The sequence below is a fragment of the Sinocyclocheilus anshuiensis genome, unplaced genomic scaffold (assembly GCF_001515605.1).
Source record: "Sinocyclocheilus anshuiensis isolate Anshui unplaced genomic scaffold, SAMN03320099.WGS_v1.1 scaffold1270, whole genome shotgun sequence".
Lineage (NCBI taxonomy): Eukaryota > Metazoa > Chordata > Actinopteri > Cypriniformes > Cyprinidae > Sinocyclocheilus > Sinocyclocheilus anshuiensis.
This window is the reverse complement of record NW_015555837.1, coordinates 807,722-810,720: the sequence shown is the minus strand read 5'-3', so window position 1 is coordinate 810,720 and position 2,999 is coordinate 807,722. Positions and strand designations below refer to the sequence as shown.

The window sequence follows — 2,999 nt, the reverse complement described above, 5'->3', positions numbered from 1 at the left end:
CACACACACACACACACACACACACACACACACACACACACACACAATGACATTCAAATGCCTGAGACCTTGTTTGACCAGGATGAATGCCTCTCAATCATTAAAAGCATTCAGTCGTCGTCATGATATCGGATTTGAATGACAACCAGACTTTAAATATTAAAGTCAGAAAGCAACCTAATAGGAAACTTACGGCGATGGTGACCACAGTTCTGTTGGCGAAGGCAGTCATCACAACTTTTTGTAGAATGCTCTCCTATTAAAAAAAAAGAGCATTATTGACATAACATGATATAATATAACAATGTAATATTGTATAATTTTTTTATATTTATACTTTAGAACCTAACCTATTAAAAATAACATTATTAATATAAAATAGTTTTTTGTTGAATTTTGTTGTTGTGATATATATATATATATATATATATATATATATTTAAATTTGTTTGATGATCTGAAACATTAAAGTGTGACAAACATGCAAAAAAATAAGAAATCAGTCATATATATATATATATATATACACATACATTCAAACCTTTTAACCTAACCCACTATATAATATTTAGTTTTTAGAATTCCAAACTTTTTAGCATAACCTAAAAAAGAGCACTATAAATATATTTTATACTTATGATATAAACTTTTAAACAATTTCTAACCCTTTAACCTAGCCTATTAGAAAGAGCATTATTAACATAATTATTATAGTATACATTTGTTCTTTTAAACCTAACCTGTTTCTTAAAAAGCATTACATGATAATGTTTTATAATCTAACTTTTTTAACCTAACATATTAAAAACAGCATTATATTACATTATTTTTTATAATTTATTTTTAATCATTATATTATTTTTAATTTAATTTCTAACTTTTTACCTTAACATATTAAAAACAGCACTATAATATATATTATAATGTATTATACTGTTTTTTTAATAATCAGTAACTTTTTTATAATCCCTAATTTTAAGATCTAACCTAAAACAGCATTGTTAATTTACAGTTTTTAATTGCATTTCTCCAATATATGTATTTACAAAATATTATTAATAATTAATTATATTATTATTACAATTTAAGTGATTTAATTGAAAAGGTAATATGAATTTCAGTATACATTACTTATATATTAGTGCTTTAATGATGGCTTGCATTCATTCTGGCATGGGATTTTTTATATTGAATTCTTTATATCAATCTGCAGGTGGTGTATAAACACCAGCACTTTTCTCACAGACGCTCTCCTTTCATTTTGAATTAGTCAAACTGACCCAAACTGTGTCCGTTGCTCTATTAAACTCAGCCAGTGCGTTTAACAGAGCCACGCTTCATTTATTCAGAGAGATGAAGGCAGAGGAGAAGAGTGCTTGAAAATCGAGTGAAGTGAATCGAGGTCTCGGCCCCTGGGTGTTTTTCTTCTACCTCTCAGACTCTCTATTGTACTTCTAAATACACACACACACACACACACACACACACACACACACACACACCGGAGCCATGTCTATAGAAGCAGTGGCCTCGTCCATAATCAGAATACTGCTCTTCCGCACGAATGCGCGCGCCAGACAGAAGAGTTGACGCTGCCCCTGGCTGAAGTTCTCCCCACCTTCAGTTATCATGGCATCTGAAACGCAAGGTGAAAGATCATCAGTCATATATTTAGAGAGCTTTTGATTTGCAGTCTAAACGGTTTCTGTGTGTTCAGAGTGAAATGTTGGTGCAGCTGGTTTGATGTGATTCTCAGCTGACCACACAGTCAATCTGATGTGCTCACGGTTAGAAATATAGCCGTTTTTCTGTGAAAAAAAAGAGATCTTAACCTTATTAACCTAATTTCTCTAAATTCAACATGACCAAACCTTTGCTGAAAATCACCTGTTATACAGAATCTGCTACATGCCTTCTGATTGATCGTTTATACTTTTATCAAGTAAGAAGTCTATTAGTTTAATTGTAAAATCATCCACCTTGAGGTTGTGGTTCACGTGTCTTTTTGCTGAGAAATCCTGATTCTTATAAAGTAAACATAAGAATAACACTTATATTGTTAGTAATATTTGAAGATGAACACTTACTGGACTGAGGCAACTTTTTACTTGATCGCTTAATTATCCATGCATCATTTATTTTATTTTTTTGTTGAAAAAATCATGTCAAAATGGGAATCCATCAGGCTTTTGATTAACATTTAGCCTATTTGTTCATCTCTCCATCATCATTGTACTGCATTGCATTATTTGTTTTGAAACTACAGAGATTTGATCCCAAAACGAAACATTCAAATATCATCTTACGGGAAATGTAGAGTGACAACTGCTATTTATATGATTCTATGCAAGTAGACCACTATAATGTAGAAATCAAACTGATTTACAAGCTTTTTTAGAATTTCATTATACATTTTGTTCATATAAACATCAGCATCTGCACCAAATTGCATATTTGTGACCCTGGAGCACAAAAGCAATCTTAAGTCGCTGGGTTATATTTGTAGCAATAGCCAAAAATACATTGTATGGGTCAAAATTATTGATTTTTATTTTATGCCAAAAATCATTAGGATATTAAGTAAAGATCATGTCCCAACAAACCATACATCAATGGAAAGATTATTTATTCAGCTTTCAGATGATGTATAAATCTCAATTTCACAAATTTGACACTTAACCTCTTAAGACCCGGCAAAACATTTTAGGAAAATTTTTTTATTTTTTCATGTCATTACATTGTTTAGAGCATAAAAAAAAAAAAAAAATTATATTTCATTCATAAGTTATGCTACATCCTTGGTAGAGGACATTGGGACTAAATTTCTTTAAAAAAATATAAAGACATGAATGAACATGCATAAGCAAAAACAATTGATTTTTAAAAAATCACCAATACATTTTTAGTTTTCAGGATTTTTTTGACCAAACTTTGTATAAAGATAATTCTCAACTATGTTATAACAGAATGATTTGATATACCATTTTTCTTCATGCAAA

General features: G+C 30.1%; 1 protein-coding gene across 1 annotated transcript in view; it reads right to left on the bottom strand.

Annotated features, from left to right (window-relative positions):
- Positions 1–2,999, bottom strand: part of abcc8 (ATP-binding cassette, sub-family C (CFTR/MRP), member 8) — a 59,990-nt gene that overhangs the window by 740 nt on the left and 56,251 nt on the right. Inside the window, exons 37-38 of the mRNA XM_016469834.1 lie at positions 1,503–1,636; positions 194–256 (exon numbers count right to left, since the gene is read on the bottom strand). Coding sequence (XP_016325320.1) covers positions 194–256; positions 1,503–1,636 — 197 coding nt within the window. The remainder of the gene's footprint in view (positions 1–193; positions 257–1,502; positions 1,637–2,999) is intronic.